Source organism: Entamoeba invadens (genome assembly GCF_000330505.1).
Source record: "Entamoeba invadens IP1 unplaced genomic scaffold scaff_1105074725665, whole genome shotgun sequence".
In the NCBI taxonomy this organism is placed as follows: Eukaryota; Evosea; order Mastigamoebida; family Endamoebidae; genus Entamoeba; species Entamoeba invadens.
In genome coordinates this window covers 142,775-160,469 of record NW_004191756.1, presented here as the reverse complement: position 1 = coordinate 160,469, position 17,695 = coordinate 142,775, and the positions used below count along the sequence as shown (strand labels likewise).

General features: G+C 35.1%; 10 protein-coding genes across 10 annotated transcripts; 2 read left to right on the top strand and 8 right to left on the bottom strand.

The window, feature by feature from the left end:
- Positions 1-64: 64 nt before the first annotated feature.
- Positions 65-4,945, bottom strand: EIN_284490 (protein serine/threonine kinase, putative; the record flags this gene model as incomplete). Its single annotated transcript, XM_004184171.1, has 1 exon — positions 65-4,945. One exon carries the CDS (start codon positions 4,943-4,945, stop codon positions 65-67), a length of 4,881 nt encoding a protein of 1,626 aa, XP_004184219.1.
- A 661-nt stretch (positions 4,946-5,606) lies between these two features.
- Positions 5,607-6,488, bottom strand: EIN_284480 (hypothetical protein; the record flags this gene model as incomplete). The annotated part of the gene is made up of 1 exon (XM_004184170.1): positions 5,607-6,488. The coding sequence occupies one exon, from the start codon at positions 6,486-6,488 to the stop codon at positions 5,607-5,609; it is 882 nt and encodes a 293-aa protein (XP_004184218.1).
- A 685-nt stretch (positions 6,489-7,173) lies between these two features.
- EIN_284470 (serine/threonine protein phosphatase, putative) lies at positions 7,174-8,088 on the top strand (the record flags this gene model as incomplete). Its single annotated transcript, XM_004184169.1, has 1 exon — positions 7,174-8,088. One exon carries the CDS (start codon positions 7,174-7,176, stop codon positions 8,086-8,088), a length of 915 nt encoding a protein of 304 aa, XP_004184217.1.
- A 91-nt stretch (positions 8,089-8,179) lies between these two features.
- On the bottom strand, positions 8,180-8,890 carry EIN_284460 (hypothetical protein; the record flags this gene model as incomplete). Its single annotated transcript, XM_004184168.1, has 4 exons — positions 8,180-8,295; positions 8,379-8,498; positions 8,551-8,716; positions 8,756-8,890. The coding sequence occupies 4 exons, from the start codon at positions 8,888-8,890 to the stop codon at positions 8,180-8,182; spliced, it is 537 nt and encodes a 178-aa protein (XP_004184216.1).
- A 152-nt stretch (positions 8,891-9,042) lies between these two features.
- On the bottom strand, positions 9,043-9,819 carry EIN_284450 (hypothetical protein; the record flags this gene model as incomplete). Its single annotated transcript, XM_004184167.1, has 1 exon — positions 9,043-9,819. One exon carries the CDS (start codon positions 9,817-9,819, stop codon positions 9,043-9,045), a length of 777 nt encoding a protein of 258 aa, XP_004184215.1.
- A 335-nt stretch (positions 9,820-10,154) lies between these two features.
- On the top strand, positions 10,155-11,674 carry EIN_284440 (molybdenum cofactor sulfurase, putative; the record flags this gene model as incomplete). Its single annotated transcript, XM_004184166.1, has 2 exons — positions 10,155-10,398; positions 10,482-11,674. 2 exons carry the CDS (start codon positions 10,155-10,157, stop codon positions 11,672-11,674), a joined length of 1,437 nt encoding a protein of 478 aa, XP_004184214.1.
- Positions 11,675-11,732: 58 nt separating this feature from the next.
- Positions 11,733-12,035, bottom strand: EIN_284430 (hypothetical protein; the record flags this gene model as incomplete). The annotated part of the gene is made up of 1 exon (XM_004184165.1): positions 11,733-12,035. The coding sequence occupies one exon, from the start codon at positions 12,033-12,035 to the stop codon at positions 11,733-11,735; it is 303 nt and encodes a 100-aa protein (XP_004184213.1).
- A 132-nt stretch (positions 12,036-12,167) lies between these two features.
- On the bottom strand, positions 12,168-12,960 carry EIN_284420 (hypothetical protein; the record flags this gene model as incomplete). The annotated part of the gene is made up of 2 exons (XM_004184164.1): positions 12,168-12,463; positions 12,567-12,960. The coding sequence occupies 2 exons, from the start codon at positions 12,958-12,960 to the stop codon at positions 12,168-12,170; spliced, it is 690 nt and encodes a 229-aa protein (XP_004184212.1).
- Positions 12,961-13,693: 733 nt separating this feature from the next.
- EIN_284410 (lysozyme, putative) lies at positions 13,694-14,329 on the bottom strand (the record flags this gene model as incomplete). Its single annotated transcript, XM_004184163.1, has 1 exon — positions 13,694-14,329. One exon carries the CDS (start codon positions 14,327-14,329, stop codon positions 13,694-13,696), a length of 636 nt encoding a protein of 211 aa, XP_004184211.1.
- Positions 14,330-14,663: 334 nt separating this feature from the next.
- EIN_284400 (vacuolar protein sorting-associated protein 26A, putative) lies at positions 14,664-16,097 on the bottom strand (the record flags this gene model as incomplete). Its single annotated transcript, XM_004184162.1, has 2 exons — positions 14,664-15,841; positions 15,920-16,097. The coding sequence occupies 2 exons, from the start codon at positions 16,095-16,097 to the stop codon at positions 14,664-14,666; spliced, it is 1,356 nt and encodes a 451-aa protein (XP_004184210.1).
- Positions 16,098-17,695: the final 1,598 nt, after the last annotated feature.

Sequence of the window (17,695 nt, the reverse complement as noted above, 5' to 3'; positions counted from 1 at the left end):
TGTAGAATTCTATAACTCTTCATTATAGTTCTCTCCCGTATGAAAGGAAATACAAATAACTCAGTTATGCTGTGACTAACTGTTTGATCACTTCTTGAATTGTGAACCGTTCAGATGGGGTTTGTGCCCAAGTGTGAGTGATGATATCGTAATACTTTTGGGGGACGTTTGGAGTCCGTTCGGGTCGTTTCCCACTGATGATAGTCTCTGCGATTTTCCAGGAGAAAGGATACTCACTCTTCGGGAATGCTGTTCGCCACGATAAACACTCGAACATTGTTACACCAAAGGAATAGACATCAGCTTCTTTCTTATAATGTTCTTGATTCAATATCTCGGGCGCCATATACACGGGAGTACCTATTCCTTTAGTGAATGTCATATTAGTCATTAACATATTAATATTTCTTGATGATCCAAAGTCAGTCAGTTTCGCTAAAACATTCTCTTTGAGATCATAGGAAAAGATTAAAATGTTATCTGGCTTGATATCTCTATGAAGGATCCCATTGTTATGTAAGTATTCGATCCCTCGACCAGCATCTATTAAAAAGCGAACGCGAAGTTCAATCTTATGCACCTTCTTTGTTTTAATAAGACTATATAAACTCCCATGTTCCGCAAACTCAGTGACTAAACACGTCTTCGTTGGGATGAAGACAGCTCCATAGAAATGAATGATATAGTCACTTCGGAATTTGTCTAGCATCTCAACTTCATGCTCAAATTCATTCATCGCCTCTTCCGTGTTATTCCCTTCTTTCATCACTTTGATCGCTACTTTATTCCCTCGGAACTCACCCGAGTACACGACACCAAAGGAACCTTCCCCTATTTTCGTGTTCCGTAGTAATTCTTCCGGGTTCAGTCGGGAAGATATACCAGTCGATGCTTCTAACCCGATTTCTACACTCCTCCCTTTCCCGCTGTGAATGTTTTCAACATGAAGTAACATGATATCATCAACATAACACATACATAATGGCGTGATACAGATGTTAAACTCACAACCCTCTCCCTTCTTCAAAACTACCAAATCGGGAACAACACGGATCGAATATTTCTCTGGAACATTCTTTGTGGTAAATTGCATTTTGACAAGGGGTTCAGTGACATTCCCAACACAAACCAACATTTTAGTTTCGACGCCGACTGGGATCTCTTCATTCTCATCGTTGTAGTCTAAAATAGTATGATCGATAATAAATCCACCACCAATGTTTTTGAACTCCACATTCGACTTATCAATACGGAATATCGACGTATTCTTCTCTTGAATTTTCCGTCTTTTCCGGTCAGTCAATACTCGAAGAATGTATATTATGAGTGTAATTATCGAAAAAACAAGTAATATGAAGAAGAGAATGATCAACAAGACAACCCACCACACCACATGGGCCTCACAGTATTGACCATATGAAACGGGTCGATGCCAAAATGTGCATTTCGTGCATTTCGAGTCACGTGCTTCCACACACTTATCTACAATTTGATAATTCACACACTCATTATTCTCAATGATGTAACCGTCTTTACATGAAGTGCACATTTCATCATCTTCACATGTCGAACACGTCGTGTTGCATTTCTTACATTGATTCCCTTGGTATATGTAATATCCATCGACACATGCGGAACATCCATCCGACGTCACTTCTTTTTGACACCCTTCTACCGAACTTTTCAAGAGACATTCGCCTACTATTGTCATGAAGTAGAGTGGACCACACGTTAAACAAGAATTGCCATCTAAGCACGTTCCACAAGACTCTTTACATTGAAGACACGTTGTTCCTGTTTTGTAAAACCCACTCTTACACCGCACACAAAATTGCCCGTCAACTGAAATTTTGTCACACGAATAATAAAAAGTATCGTTCGTATCACACGTGTGGTTCTTCGTGTTCAGAAATCGGTTTTCGGGACATGACGTGCATTGAGTCGTTTTGTTGTAACAAGACGCGCACGTCTCGTCACACTTGTCGCACTGCAATATCGAATTGGAGAAATACCCAGAAATGCACTTGTGACAACCGTTCGAAGAACTTTGCTCACACAACGTGTCTTTACTTGTGACACACTCTCTGGTATTGTCCAAGATCTCTCCCGTTTCACATTTCATGCAAACACCATTCACAGAAGTTCCACACTTCCCAGACAGTTTGTAACATTTCCCATTCTCATCCATTTCATACCCAACAGTTCCACATTGAGATTTCACACACGTGTTATCAGAAGACAACTCGTAAGTACTGGAACATCGGAAACACTTGACCGAGTCACACAAGTCACAGTTGAGATATTTCGTTAAACAACTTTTACACGTCCCTTCGTCCAAATAAAACTTCGGTTGGCAACTGATGATGTGGACATCGTCTTTAAGAGAATAATCAGAAATTTCAGTGCAAGTGCCACCAACGTTCACATATGAAGAATTTGGCGAACACAGAGAGCAAAGGTTCATCGCCACAATTTGGCAGTGATCATCGGGGATGTAACACTTCTTGTTCTTGCCACCAACATATCCATCGTAACATTTAACACACCACTCACCGTTTGCTTGTTTACAGTTCTCATCAGAAACGCACTTCTTATCGATTTTGATAAACCCGTCCTCACAAATAGGGTCTGTCTCATGTATTGTATTTAACGTGTTGTTCGTTGGATTGTAGTAAAGATATTCATACACTTTATTACCGACTATATATCCATTTTTAGACATGAAAACAAGCGGAATAGTTGAAGATATCACACTCACTGTCTTTGGGTTCACCTCGTTGTTCACAATATATTCGATGAACTCCACGCCACTCCCATCAACTCGATACGTTTCCTCGTCAATAGAAAATTCAATTGAAGTTGCCAGTTTTGTCGGTAAACTATTTTTACCATGTAAAATCATTAGAGCGTCTTTGAATAAGATAGTGCTGTTTCTCACCATTTCACCAAATGTAATTCCAGCGCCGACCCGTTGCATTCCAATGACTATTTCATCAATGTTAATTATGACAGAGCCAAGTGTTTGATCAGGCACAGCCACACAATGTATTCCAGTGCATGGACAGTGTGGTTCTATATATGAAGCATCCGCCACTTCATTCACTTTCATATGGCAGTACACAACGTTAGTTGGATCTGAAGCATTGCCGTATCGAAGTAGTCTTCTTTCTTGAAGTAAAAATGTTCCATTTGGGAGGGGATCAATAGTAATTGGATTCGGCGACGATACCAAATCCAGTGTATCTCCTTTGACTTCCCCAATTTCGATATGTTCAATGGTGTCGACAATGAAGAGGGGGAATGCTCCAATCACTCGTTTCTTTAAATCAATGATATTAAACGACGATTTTAATGTTTTGCCCTTGATGAACGAATTGCCATTTATTTCCACGTTACCTCCAACGGCATTGAACGTTTCAAAAGTTGCACAGTTCATATTATTCTCACTTTTAAGTACCAAAGTGGTTCCGTTTTCCATTACAATATCCTTTATCGCAAATAAACCATTATCTTCAATAACAATCATCGAATTCTCTCCAAGAGTGACTAACCCACTTGGTTCCGTTTTCGACTTCCCACAAACTTTCAAAAGAGCGTCTCCACTCATCGTGATGTTTATTGTAATTACAGTTGACTCTCCATAACTCGACAGTTGTGATTGATCGATCATCTTTATGTTGGTGTTCACATTCAAACGCGATTCGTCATAAAGCTCAATAGAGCCATTTCCATTCATTTGTAACGTCTTTTTCGTCTCAAAAATGCTCTCATTGTAAAGTGTCACAACTCCCCCACTGACTATGTTTTGCGCCGAACTTGTCGAACTCAATTTCGTTTGTGCAAATAAAGCGGTTCTTTGATTTTGTAAGAACGATACACCACCACATGTAATTACGCTGGTATTAAACAAATTGAGGGACATATAATTCGTCATAGATAACACAGTAGTTGCTGTCATTGTTGTGTCGTCGTACATATTCATTGCACCGCCGTTGAGATTGATGTTCTTCATTGTCATCAAAGCATGATCTTTCAAGGTGTAAAAAGCTTGTCCAGCCACTTTAAAATTGTTAATTACTTTAATTGTCACAGAACCCGCAATTTCAACAACAGCAAAGTTGTTCAAATTAAACGATTTTGTTGTGACTGCGACACTTTCATTCAAGAACGCATTTGCGTTGACATTGATATTAAATGAAGAGGCAATATTGACCTTCACTCGTCCCATCAACCGTACTTCGCAACTTTCCGCCACAGTGACTGAACCTGCGGCTTCAATAGAAGCGTCATCTGTCATACAGAATAATGAATCGCCATAAATATTCAAGTCTCGTGTTGATAGAGTATACTCTATTTTACTTGAATCTCTAAACCACACGACTCCTCCTCGGAATTTTGGATTAATAACAGTTTTGATGTAACTCTCGTTTCTCAATGTCAAACTGACTTTGTCGTACACCAAAAACGAATTTGTGTCAATGAAAGACTTCCCCGTCATTACTATATTTGATAGAACAAACGCGTTGAACGCGTCTTGTAATATGATGGAGGAGTTCTCTGTTAATATTAATGAAGCTCTTCCTTTGAAATTAAGAGTCGTTGCATTGATCAGTGACTCTTCATTCATTGTTGCTGAGGAATTGTCATAGAAATCGACTGTTGTATTGTTTTCCGTTGTAAGAGACGAGTTGTCTTTTAAAGTCAACTCACCCGTTTTAGAAACGACGACGCTTTCTATGACATTGACACTAACGCCTTGACTTAACACCAATTTGCTCTCCTCACCAATAGAAAGTCGTATTAAGTCGCAGGAGTCTGTGATCGTATTCACACCACTGGGAACATCATAGAATCCACCACCGGTATTCTCGCATATGTTATAAGTTTTGTTGTTAAACGATTGTGAGTATGAAGTGGAGAGAAAAATGAGTAAAATAAGAGCCATATGTAATGCCATGGCGTTCATCAATAATATTCAAATTATAATTCTAGTTGCTCTTAATTTCCCTTTCCGTTCCGTCGAAGTTCTTTTCACCAAATCAGAGATTTTGCATATTTTCTTGGAATAATTTTTTATAACATATTTTTCCCATGTGATAAACTAGTTAAGTCTGATAATTTGAAAAAGAAATCAACAAATTCTAATTCTGGCACTTTTTTGTTTTCAAATGTTGATCGTTTTGGTATTTGTATTCCAAAAATCTTTTATCCCAAAATTTTTGAGTTTTTTGGAGTTTATGCTTCAGAAAAGACCAAATTCAGTTTTTTATTTGTATTGGTAATAACAATCTCAAAATGCATTTAGTAATGAGAAACTATACAAAATAGAAAGACATATTAAATAAAATAAATCAAAAGAAATAATTTAACAAAAAAATGATTTATTTGGTAAAAAGAAATTAATTGAAAATTACAATTCAAATTTGAAATCAATACTTAAATAGTTTGTTCCAAGAATGGAAATTTCATTGTTTTTTTAATAATTAAATTATAATAAACTAATTCAATAATTTTAGTTATTGTTCATTCGACTTTTCGTTGTTGAGTCATTTTTGAAAAAAGAATAACATTTGAATAACATTTATTGTGTTCTTAACTGAAATGAGTTATTCCTCAATCAATTTAAGTTGTCTGAAATTGTTTCTAACGAGTGGAGCAACGATATCGACTATATCTTCGACATATCCAAGGACAAAAGCGTGTAAAGTATTAGTCACGACGAATGATGCGTCCTGGCAGATTGTCATCATTTCATTTGCGACAGTTTCATCGCCATACACGTCATGTTTTCCATAGACGAAGTGCATTTGGTCCTTCATACTTTGAATAAAGTCGATGAAGTCTTGTTGATACTCTTTGATGTGTACACCTTCCTCTTTGCAGAGTGATAACATTTGTCCAGTGATTTCTGGAGTTAATCCATCTTTAATAGCTTTGATGTATTGATGTGGAACATCAGAGAAGATATTAAACACAAACATAACGACAGAAAGAGGAACAACTTTCATCAAATGTGTCAAACAAGCCAACAAGTAAATGAAGAGATAGGACCACGTCAGAACTCGATATAATGTAGTGAATGTGGGGTACATATTTTTGAGTGCTGGGAAAAGGGAGTAGAATCCAATAATTTTCTCTTTACACAGAGAAGATGGAAGTTGTTTCAATGCGTTGAGTGAGATGTAATTCCCAATGGAGTGCGCAAAAATTATGAACTTCGTGTTGGGATATGTCGCAAATAAGTCCTCGAAAAAGCGTTTCTTCAATTCGACAGTTTCTGATAATGTAATTGTATATCCCGCCGTCTTCTGTAATGACGATATAATAACAGGACTTGGATATCGTTTAATCATCTGATTCGCAAAGTCTTCATACAACTCAAGTATCGACGGGTTGCCAGGTACTATAACATAAGCAATTGGCGAATTCATTATATTCCCTTTGACTAAACATGGCTGTCCACTCACCACTTTCTTCTCAAACGACATCGTTTGCTTATATAGTTCTATGTAGTATTATTATAGTTTTTAATATCAATAACACTTTATTATAAGATAAAAAATGTTATTCGTTTAAAAAAGTTTGAAGGATATCAAAATCAACACAGGTCCAAAAATAATTTGCAATTATGGGGTTCGATGACATTGTAATAATTAATTAAATATAGTACTTTTACTATATATATTATTGTTATTACGTCTTCAAAATACTTTTTTCAATTCTGGGCATTTCATTCTGTTTCTTTTGACAAATCGCGAAATTGGAAACCCTAATTGTTCCAAAAAAATCAAATGGTTATTTGATTTAATATAATAAATTATAATTTATAGTAATAATACTTTTTAATCTTGACCATAAAACAATTGTTTTTTTCTGTTGAAAATGCCGAGTGTTTTTTATCAGTAAAAAAACGCATACATAATCGGGAAACATCGCCGAATCACGCCACTATTATGCTCGTTCCACCAACAATTCACTGAACTTAGAAAACTGGACATTTCAGTTATAAAAACCTCAAATAGTTTTATTTCAGAGGAGAAAACAAGAACAATTCCGAAAGAGAGATCCTGATTGTTCCGGACAAATAGGCGCAAGATGACGAGAAAAATGATGAAAAAAGACAAAAAACCCTTTCACTAAAAAAGAGGTCTCATCTCAAAAAGCACACACGGAATGGATTATCAAAAATGCTTAGAAATTATTAAGTCGGGGAACATCCTTCCCGAGAACGACTTCAAAAGGCTTTGCAACGCCGTTAAGTCTATTTTAATTGAAGAGTCGAATGTACAACCGATCTCGACACCGGTCATAGTCTGTGGTGATATCCATGGTCAGTTTTATGACTTGTTGAAACTCTTCTCGATTGGTGGGGATCTTCCCGAGAAGAGTTACATCTTCTTAGGTGATTACGTCGACAGAGGAAGCCAAGCGATTGAAGTGTTTTCATTGTTGATGTTATACAAAGTGATGTATCCAACACGTATCTCCTTGATGCGTGGGAACCACGAGAGTCGACAAGTTACGCAAGTCTATGGCTTTTATGAGGAATGCGTTAAAAAATATGGCACCGCAAATTCATGGAGATGGTGCACTGAAGTCTTCGACTATTTAAATATCGCCGCGCTCATCGACGGAAAGATCTTTTGTGTTCACGGCGGTCTCTCCCCGGAAATTAGGACCGTCGATCATATCAGAGTCATCGTTAAGCGTAACCAAGAGATCCCTCATGAAGGTGCATTCTGTGACTTGATGTGGTCCGACCCCGATGACTCAATCGATGATATGAAACCTTCTATGAGAGGCGCTGGCTACATCTTTGGGGCAAAACCAGTGTTGGAGTTCTGCCAAATTAATAACTTGGAACTCATCGCGAGAGCCCATCAAATCGTTCAAGAAGGGTATAAATACCAATTCAACGACAAAATGGTGACTGTCTGGTCCGCGCCAAATTACTGCGGAAGATGCGGAAACGTCGCTTGTATCATGAAAGTCGGCACCGACTTGAAACGCGAGTTCCCTATCTTCGACGCAGTGCCTGAGTCGGAGAAGCCAGTCCCACCCAGAACTACCCCAGCGTTCTTCGTGTAGACATAATTCAGTCGATTCAATTGGTTGGTTACTATTCAATTATAGTAAAATACTAGTAACAAAACTATAAAGGAATATATGAGAGAATGTCTTATTTCGTCTTGAGAAGCTCAATGTTCTCGTTGAGATATATACGATGCATCACACCTTGCTCGATGATGGAGTTGCGTGCACTATTGTCAATACAAAGGCCCGTGTAGAGGATGGCTAGGGGTCAATACCATTCCCATTGAAACATACTATAAAATATAATAAAACAACTAGAATAAAATAGAATACCAACGACAAACTGTTTTTGTCTTCAAGCTTGTAGTGGAGGATCTTTGTGGTGTGCTCGTCCTTTCTGTTGTAGTCGAGAAGGATTTTCATCCACTTTCCGGTGATTGACCCCGAGCCATTTTCTATGAAATCTGTGGGTCAGCTCAAGTGCTTTTTTAATAGTAAAATTATAGTAAAACAAACCATCTGAATGGAAGGCGAAGTCATACTCCTCGGCTTCGCTCCTCGCGTACACTTCCATTACCATCGTCGGGTATGTTACGTTCTTCTCGGGCATCTCGACGTCGTTTGTTGTAGTCCAACGATAAAATCTGTGACATTCGTTTGTTAGCACATCATCGCTCGCAATCTTCTGGTGAGTGAGTCACTTGTATGTGTAATAACAAACATCTATCACTAAGTTCTTTGCATTCTTCTCGGGAAAGTTTTTCTCAAAGCCAAAAACGCGCTGATTCAATTTCCAGGTTCCTACAAGAAGGTTGCAAAAGTCTTGGATTTCTTTGGAGACACGACGCTCAGCCATTTGGTGTTAAAAAGTACTTTTATTCGAGTTTAAATGGAACTAGTATTTTATAATAATGTTGTTATTACTATATAGTTGTTAAAAGAATAGTAGTAGGTTTATTAAAATAACCAGAAATATAAAATTTGTCTTGAGTGACAAATGTCATCAATTCAATTTATGTGGAGTCTTTTCACAACCATACGTGCGGGAATTTCGTTGGTTTGGTTATGCAATTCTTCTCTGATAAATTGTGTCAAAGTTTCGATTGCACTAAAAGGGATTTCGCTGTAATACAATTCTCCAGTGATTGTCCTAGAAACCGTCAGTTTGTGGTGTTTTTCGTACATCGAGTCGAAGTACTTTTTGAAGTCGAAAAGCCCGCTTCGTTTTTGATTAATAACATCAAGAAGTGAAGCAACGCAAAATGTATACAACCAAACAGCCTCCTTTCCTGGTATGCAGTGTACAATAGTTAGGCACCACACGAACTCTATTTGGAGTTGCCTTAATTGAGGGTCAGGACAAATTCTATTTTCATTGATATAATTACCATTCATTATAGTAACGCCACTGCCTTTTTCGAAGATGTATCTCCGCAAGGAAAATGCAGTGTAGTCGGTTGGGTCTGTTAAAACAACGTTTTCAGACCATTTCAAAAGACTTTCATGTTGTAACCATTTGGAGTGATCGACGACCCACAGAAGATGTTTGTACAAGTGATAACCTCTTGGGTACCTCGCAATAACATTTGTTGTTGTCTGTACTTCACTCAAAAAATGTTTTTCATCCAACGCCAAATTTCCTAGGAGATGTTCTCTATAATAATATATTAAAAATCCTTTGTTGAATATTCGAGTGAGACACTCCGTAAATTTGAATTCACTTTCTTTGTCAAGATTAAGCGAAAATCGTGTTGTCCAAGCGACAGAACAATCGGCATTTATCATTAACAAAATGGTTGAATATAAAATTTTGTTATTTGAAATGTTTTTTAGACAATAATCATAAACCACTTTTTGAGTCGAAAAGTACATTCCAAAATGCTGTTCTTTCACATAAAAAAAGTTGTTTTCTATTTCGCTTTTGTTTTGTTCAGGAACTTCGTCTTTTGTAAATTGTAAGACGCCAATATCGACAAAATCCCATGGATATATAAATGACGAGATTTTGTCTATTTCGTCACAAATCTCGTTTTGTTGCATTTGATTTTTTTGAAGTTCAATTGTTCAAATCAAAAAAAATTTTTGGAGATTTTTTCTTGAAACTTTAAAAACCAAAAATAATGAATCAAAATGTACAAAGAAAAGATCTGAACAAAATTGTGATTGTGACCATCGCGATCTTTGCATCGTTTTGTTTAATTTCACTCTTTCGCTCAATTTTAACACAGGAAAAGCCTCATTTTGATATTCCACAAACCGAAAATAAAGAGATCTATCTTGATTATGCAGGGGCTGCTGTCTATAAAAACGAGCAAATCGACAAATTTTCAAATCTTTTAAAAAATCATTTTTACTGTAACACTCGTTTGTTTCGTTAAATATGATATGTTAGAGGAATATATATTATAATACTATTATAATATATTAATTAATAAAATAACTATCAGACTCTCCAAATGTGTGTGGCCTTCGAAGTGCCGAGGAGCTAAGAAAAGCACGCAAACTAGTTTTAGACTTTTTCAGTGCGTCGAATTATGAAGTTGTATTTACAAGTGGATGTACTGCTGCACTTCGTTTAATAGGGGAATCATATCCCTTTACGAATTCAAGTAGTTTTATCTTCACTGAGCAGAATCACAATTCCGTCTTAGGTATTCGTGAATTTGCCAAACTTCGTGGAGCATCGTTCCAGTCATATTCCACCTTTGATGACATCGAGACCAAGGTGAAGACGAACACACAGACACTTTTTGCGTATCCTGCGGAGAACAATTTTGATGGTGAGCAATACCCACTTGAGTGGATTGATCAGATAGAGCGTCATGCCAATTGGAATTGTGTCTTAGACGCTGCTGCATATGTCAGTCATTCTCCACTCAATTTAACACAACACACCCCATCTTTTGTGACGTTATCCTTCTACAAAATCTTTGGATTTCCAACAGGCATTGGCGCGTTATTAGTGAGGAAAGACGTCATCACCAAACTTAGTCCAATTTACTTTGGAGGCGGAACCGTCTATTCCTCTTTACCACAAACAGACTACAAAATATTTTATAGTAAAGCACCAAAGCTTGAAGCAGGCTCATTGTCGATACAGACAATCGTCGCGCTTCAATTTGGCTTTGAAATGATTGCCAAAATAGGCGTGACAAACATCCAGAAGACAACAACTGTGTTAGCAACACGACTAGCTCATACCCTTCACTCAACCAAACACCAAAATGGGAAAAACGTGTTTGAGATCTACGGAAATTTCTTTACTACGAAACTGCAAGGCCCGACTGTCACTTTCAATGTCTTCAATGAGAAGGGGGAGATGTACCCAACAGCCAAATTAAATGCGTTTCTTCGAGAAAAGAAGATCAATGTGCGGACAGGGTGTATGTGTAACCCAGGATCATGTCTGTCTGCCGTTGGCATTGATATACAAGATTATATGAGTCATATGACGGGGATACAAACGGATGGACTTGACCCTGAGTCATGTTTGGATATAGTCATTGGGAATAAGGAGGCGGGTGCAGTGCGAGTGTCACTCGGGTATGCTACAACACAAAATGACATAGTCGTCCTCGTTAATGCACTTCAAGAATTTTTACAGAGTAATGGGTGGGTTGGGGACATCCATCTTGATTGAATTGAATAATATTGTTTCCATCAATCAAGTCGAACAAATAGAAATAGAAGCAGTACAATTATATCTCTGATGTGATCCCACGGGCTTTCAGTTGTTCTCTAAGTTCTTTCAAATCGACACTTTCATTGGTCAATTTGTAATTTTCAACATCTTCAAACTTTAACCCGTTCAATGCAAGAAGGTCACAAAAAGCTTTTGAGCCTAACAAATCACGTTTGATGTCTTTAAATACAACGGGGTGTTCTAAATGTTGAATTTTGTCATTAGCAGCATCCAATTGTGTTTTGTAAAAGCGAAGTCGGCTGTCGTATTCTTCTTTTAAAACTTGAATGTACAACTCCTTCTTCTCCAATTCAGTCATTTGAATGTATTAATTAAACCCTAAATAGATATATTAATCATAATAAAATATATCTATTATATATCTATTCTATGATATATATAATATAACTTCTAATATATTATAATTAATTAATATGAAAATTTGAATTAATTAGAACAAGTATCCGAACACCACTGCAGAAAGAGGAATGAAGACATTGTCATAATTGGGGTACGAAATGAATTCCACAATAGCACCAACAGCTCCTAATATGATCGACATCACGACATACGCATTCCCAAATATAACATAGCACATCCCCATTGCTCCAAGAGCTCCAAATATCCAGACGGCAATAGCTCCTTCAAGTGTTTTAGTCTTGCCCCAACAATTCTTGATTTCTGTCTTGCCAAACTTTTTGCCAATCACTTCAGCCAATCCGTCTCCCCACAGCATCAAACTGCAACCTAAATATTAGTGTTATTCTATTCTCTATAAATACTATATAATATAGTATTATATAGTATAAGATATAGTATATAAAAGTATTTATATAATACAGAAACATACCTATTACAGAAGCTGGATTGTTTTTCCAAAAGACTAGGGAAAGGAAAGTCATTGTTATGCAATAGTTCAAAGGGCCATATAACATCTCATGACAATCCCCATGTCTGCACACCGTTGCTATTAAAAAGTCTGCCATCTTGCCTTGGACCAAGCCAAGACCAAAGACTAAGAACACAAAGAGATACAATAAACAACACATCGATCCCCAGACACGTGCACTTGGTTCATCGGGGTAATACCCCCATAAAAGCAATTGACATGTCCCAAGTGAAATGTGAACTATTTTACGAGAGGTGTAACTGGTCACAATACCATTCTTGGAAAGTAACGTCGCAATGAGTAGACATAAATTCACAAGTAACAGCGAAGTGATGAAGAGAGCAAAGCTTGACATGTTTGGAATGCTATTCAAGTTTAGGTTTATATAGGGACACAAGATTTTCCCCTTTTCAAAATCTGAAGTACAAAGAAAATTGGGCAATTACTATATTTTTAATTCAAATGACCTAAACCAAAATCGATTCCATTTATGGCAATTCTATTTTCTTAAGTATAGTTTTTTATAACTTTTAAATAATAGAAAAAAACAAGTTTGTTATAATTTAAATACTATAATATATTGTTTGTGGTTATTATCTAAAATAGAGAAACAATTCTTTGTTTTTCAAAAATAAGATTGTTGTGGAAATATTAATTATTCATTTGTATCTGGTTTTGATACTATTGATTATTAGTATTATAAATTATATTTTAGAATTTGTTTTCGATTATTGAAAAAGTAATTTAAAATAAATGAATTGATAGTTCAATATGAAAGTTTGATTTTTAAGTTCATTGAAAAAATAGTTGAAAAAAAGTTGCAGATTTTTGACTCAATTTTTTGGAAAAAAACATTTTAATTATTTTTAGTAATAAATAATTTGATTTAATTATTAGTACTTTATTAATAATTTATAGAAAAACTATCACATAGAATTGTGATAGTTTTTCTAAATACCACTAAAATGAGTTGAAGTGGTATTTAAAAACTAAAAAAATTATTAATTATACTTTAAATAAAACTGTAATAACAAATAGTATAATCAACTAATACTTTCTATAAATAGAGAACGTAACCGAATACTTAATTATTCTTTGTAGTCGTAATTTGCCTTAGTGTTGCAGACGTAGTTATTAGGGGAGTATCTTTTTGCGGTAGGTTTAGCCCACCCTCCGAATCTCCTGAAATCGCTGAAACTTGGATTGTTATCAGAATTGTAATAGAAGAGTGGTGTTGTTCTTGCGTTAGGGCATTCATAAGTATCACCGAAGACGCCTTCCCAATATTTTTTCGAGGTGAAGATACCAAACGTCATTTTAGACTTAGTAGCTTGTGCGATCATCTTTTCGAAGAAACCTTGTCTGTCTGGGATATCCGAATACCATCCGTCAATGACGTTCAACCAGATGCAATTCGGTTTCAATTTATTAGAAGTGACGTTCCCATAAAACTCGACAATTTGAGTTTCTGGATTTCCACAAGTAACACACGGCGTAAATAAAAGATCAACTTGTGCCTTCTCAAAGCCAATGGACCACGCATTTTTGACGGTAGACGCAACGCTCGAGTAAAACTTCCCCGTGTTCGAGTCCGAGGCAAGGAAGATAATGAAATCACTCGACATGTTTTTCAAGCATGCAATTCCTGAAGTAGGCAAGACATAAGTGGTATCAGTGCCTAACAGTGCTGTTGAGAGTGACAATAAACAAGCAAAAAGCAACATTGATTTTGTAGAACATCTCGAAATCTATTCATTGTAAATATAATTAAAATATAGTTTCTTGTAATTAATCTTTCATTCAATGTTTTACTTGATTATTAAAAAGGTATAGTAAATTTAATTAAAAGAGTTGTAATCTTTCAAGAAATGACATTTCTTTAATATAATAATAATTATTTTATACTTATGTTCTATATTTATTTCAAAATAAATTTAATTGATTGTTTAACTATATTTATATAGGTCAAGTATTAATGTTTTTAATAATCTCAACAATTATTAATTCTTATATTAAAAATTATTATACTAAATGGTAATAAAAAGCCCAACAAGTAGTTTATGATATGAAGTCGTCGATGTTGTTTCCATGACTTTCTTTGTCTGCTATGTTTTCTTCTGTTTCTTCTTTAATTGGTTTATTCTCCGTTTCTTTTATTGTTGTATTTTGATGTGTGTCTTCGTCATCACTTTTTGCGTCGTCGCCAAATGTCGGCATCTCGTCATTTGAGTGATAAGCCTCTTCCAATTTCTCTTCATTATCTTCCTGAATTGTTTCTGTGGACTCGACTTTTGATTCACCTTTTTCTTCTATTTTTGGTTCCTCTTTTTCTTTCGATTGTGACATATTTTGTTCTGTATGTTCTTCCTTCGTCTGTCCTTCTTCGAGTCCCACCTCTTCTTTTTGCACTTTGACTATTTCGTTCTCGTTTTTTATTGCCGTTCTTTTTTCCTCGTCTTCTTCTTGTTCAGTTTTATTGTCCAAAAAGAACTCCTCAGCCCCCCTCATATCATCCAGTTTGATTAAATTAATGGGTGGTGTAATTCTCACGTCCTTTTTATTCTTCTCTCCTCGAATTAAAATGATTTCTACTAAAGCATTATATTTGAGTCCTTCTTCATCTTCAAATACAAATGATAAGTAATAGTTCACTGAAAAGGTGTCAGCCACGTTACTTAGTGTCGGTGTCAATTCCTTAATTCGATTCAAAAATATTCTGACGGGCACGGTATCTCCTTTCACCAGTTGTCCATCGGCCAATTCAAGTGTTTTAAGTACAGTGACATTCTTCTCAACTGGAGGTCTTCCCACAAATTCTTTTCGAATTAAGTCGACAGACACTTTCGATACATTCACGCGTAGAACGCGCAAATACAAACACCCCATCACAACGTCTTCTAACGCGTATGTATTCGTTTCCAACTTCATTTCCATTTGAATGATCTTTTCTATCCCAACTTGGGTATTAACGGGAAGGTGTTTGTATATTGAGTCGTCCTTCGGTTGTGGCAGAGAGACGGCAAACTCATATTCAACGGGAAATATCGGGCTTTTAGCCAGTATCACCACTCGCAGTAAATACCTCAATCTTACATATGCACCATTATAAGATTCGTAGTGTGTTATAGGCGAAAACTCAAATGAGTACATCGCTTTCTCAGAACTCATGACGCCTGGGCCACAGAGGTCAACCGCAGTCTCAAATAATGTTACTGGTTTCGAGTTGTTTTGACACTCTTACAGTTAATTCCTTAATTCAAATATTAAGTTGTTTAATAATAAATTTACTAGAGTATATAGTTCATTGAACAAACCAAAGACAGAGCACATCGTAATGCGAATTCCGTTGTGCAAAAGTGGCTTTTTCAAATTCCCCATTTGAAGAAGAACTTTTCCTTTAACTGAGTCTTGTGGACCAAATTGAATCAATTCCTTTTTTTCATTCTTTCGAACGACAAAAACTTTTGGCTTCAATTGGTCGTCCTCAATCATTATTTCAGCAATGGTTGCTTTGTTCGATGACCCAAAAAGTGGCTCCACGTTAGTGTATTAGAAGTGTTGTTTAACTATAAACGTTAACAAACCATCAATGGGATGTGTGATCTTTTCAAGTTTTCTTCTTTTATTGAAAATTTTTCTGCTAAAAAGTTGGTCGAAATTTTCTTTCAACAAAGAATTTATAGAACAAATAAGTTTATTAGTATGAAATAATACAATTTTTGAAGTTATTTAAGTATTCCCCGTTATTACATGACGGAACAATCATTTTTGTTTCATCTTTTTTTTAATTGTATTTTTAATTAAAAAGTACATATTATTAATATTTATAGTTTTAAATTGTAAATGTGTAAAATTCTTTATAAGTATAAACTACTATATTTTTTTGTTATTATTAATGTTATTATTTACTTAATTAATTTATTATAAATTATATTTAAAATAATTTATATTACAGTCGGGGGATAAATAGCATTAAAAAGGGACAAAGGTAGTTAATTTTGATAAATATAATTTTGAAACTATAATTTTTAAAAAATCTATTTAAAGGTCAAAATAAACATAAAATTAAAATATTAATATAAATTATAGTTTTTTAATTTTAAATGATTATAAATTGAATAATTATAAATTTCTATTTCAAAAATAAACAAAAACACCTCAATTTGTTCACTTAGAGAAATGTGGAAGTCTAAAACGCAGCACTTTTTGTGATTTGTCTGAAACTTGTTTTGTTAAAGGATTTTCCTTTGTTTCGTTTCTTTTCTGCTCTTCTTCAACTCCAATTGTTTTAATGTTAAAATGGTCTTTCTCTTTTCCTTTCTCAATGGGAATGGTTCAACAACGAAAGATTGAAAGATTTCAACAAATGATGGATTTTCAGTGATTCTGTGACACTTTAAAAGATTGACATTGTAGTTAATTCATTAAACTCTGGCATTTTAACCATATACATCGTGAATATATATTGAAATACAGTTTTTAAACTGGTTTCTTGTATTTAAATTGCTTTTTTGTGTTGATTGCCTGTGGTTGTTTCATCGAGGGTTCCTTTCTCTTCTTCTTCCATTGTTTTCAAAGATTGAATAATATTAAAATAAAAAAGTTATAGTTTTCTTTTATTATCTTCAAAGTAGTTAATTGAAAAAACCCTTCTAATACTTTTATGGTTAAAGAAATTATATTTTATAGTTTTTTCCTTAAATTAACTACTTCTGTCCCAAATTAACCCCCTTTAATCACCCGACTATAATATATTATATATATATAATAAATTAATTAGTAAAAAAAAGTTGGTCAAAAACAAGTAACAAAATAAGTAAAAAGAATTATAATTATATTAATTATTATAATAATAATTTACAAACTATTTATTTTTGGTTTTAATTAAAGACTTTATATGACAATTTATTTAAGTTTACAAGAAGCATTTGTGGTCTAAGGGCAGAATTCCACCCTTCCAAGGTGGAGATCCGGGTTCGAGTCCCGGCAAATGCATTTTTATTTACAATTTTAAAGAAACTTAAAGTTGTTTATTTTTTATAAACAACTTTGAGAATAGCTGTTTTTCAATTAAATATCTACACTAGGGG